Here is a 1,328-nt window from a genome sequence, read left to right as displayed (position 1 = left end):
CCTGGGGGTGGGGCTGGTGGGGGTTCCTGGGTGGGGAGGGGCGTGGCTCTCGCCCTGGGGGGGCCCTGGGGGGTCTGGGGTGGGTTCGCTGGTGGCCGCGTGCAGGCTCTTAGGTGGTCTGTGCTGGCGGTCATGGGTTGCTGACCCGGTGGCCTGACTGTGCTGGGGTGGGTTCGCTGGTGGCCGCGTGCAGGCTCTTAGGTGGTCTGTGCTGGCGGTCATGGGTTGCTGACCCGGTGGCCTGACTGTGCTGGGGTGGGTTCGGGGTTGGCGCAGGGAGCTTGGGGTTCTGGGGTCTTGCTGCCCCTGAGCTGTGGTCGTGGTGGGGTCTGGGGGGCCTTGGGGCCTGGCGGGTGGGTTGCCGGGCTCTGGGTCGGTTTGTGCCCGGGTGCCTGGCTCGGGCTGGGGGGCCTCCTGGTGCGCGGGTGGGCTGCGGATCCGAAGCTGGGGGGTGGGGTTGGCTGGGGACAGGGCTGGTGGCCCGTGGGAGGGGGTAGGCCAACCCAGCCTGGGTGTCTAGYGTGCTATATGTTCTGTGAGTTGTTTGAATGATGGGGTGGGTGTAGTATTTCTTCTGGGGTGGGGCTGGGTGGATGGCCGTGGTGGCAGTGGCGGGCTGTGCTGGGCCGGCTGGCTGGCCCCTTTGTTGTGACGGGGCTTGCCCTTGGTCCCTCCTGGTGTTGTCGGTGGCTGGGTGTGCGCTCTCGGCTAGATCACTCTTGCTGGGTTTCGGTAGCTTCTTTGGGCTGCCGGTTGGCTGTGGGGCTGGGGGTCGGGTCTTGGGGGTCTGTGCGGCTCTGGGGCGGGGGGTCTTTTGGTCCCGGTTTCTGGCAGTCCTCCGGGCTCTGTCTGTCTGTGATCTGGCATCTTCCGGGCCTGGCAGTCCATCCAGAGGAGGAGGTCTTGGGGCCTCAGTCCCTGGGCGGGTCTCGGGGAGCGGGGGAGCCTACTGGGATCAGTGGGGGAGCTGGCCCCCTGTGGGAGCATTCTTGTTCCCTCAGTTTTTTCCTCCCCATCCCCTGCCGCAGACCTCCACCAGCTTCATTTTTCAATTGCACTCACGTAGGGTTTTTGGGACACAGGTGTGTTACAGCGGCAACTATTTTACATCTGTTTGCAGTGGCCACCTGGGCTCCAATTTTACTGTACACCATAGACATTTATTCATAACCACATAACATTTACACATAGGGACCTGGGAGTTGGCACATGCATGCTAGGGGCGGGATGGGACAGTCTCGCCACGGATGCCTGTGCCCACTCACATTATTTTCTTTTAGACATTTAGGGTGGGGTTAGAGCTATCAATCCAAACACTTTCATATATA

At 62.7% G+C, this 1,328-nt stretch overlaps 1 protein-coding gene across 1 annotated transcript; it reads right to left on the bottom strand.

Annotated features, from left to right (window-relative positions):
- Positions 1 to 310: 310 nt before the first annotated feature.
- Positions 311 to 804, bottom strand: LOC106523771 (predicted GPI-anchored protein 58; the record flags this gene model as incomplete). The annotated part of the gene is given in 1 exon segment (XM_014017314.1): positions 311 to 804. A coding segment is annotated over 1 exon segment (494 nt), but the record flags the coding sequence as incomplete, so codon positions are not given.
- Between the last annotated feature and the right edge of the window lie 524 nt (positions 805 to 1,328).

The sequence above is a fragment of the Austrofundulus limnaeus genome, unplaced genomic scaffold (assembly GCF_001266775.1).
Source record: "Austrofundulus limnaeus strain Quisiro unplaced genomic scaffold, Austrofundulus_limnaeus-1.0 Scaffold166, whole genome shotgun sequence".
In the NCBI taxonomy this organism is placed as follows: Eukaryota; Metazoa; Chordata; class Actinopteri; order Cyprinodontiformes; family Rivulidae; genus Austrofundulus; species Austrofundulus limnaeus.
The sequence above is the reverse complement of the archived record's forward strand: the minus strand, read 5'-3'. Positions and strand labels throughout refer to the sequence as shown.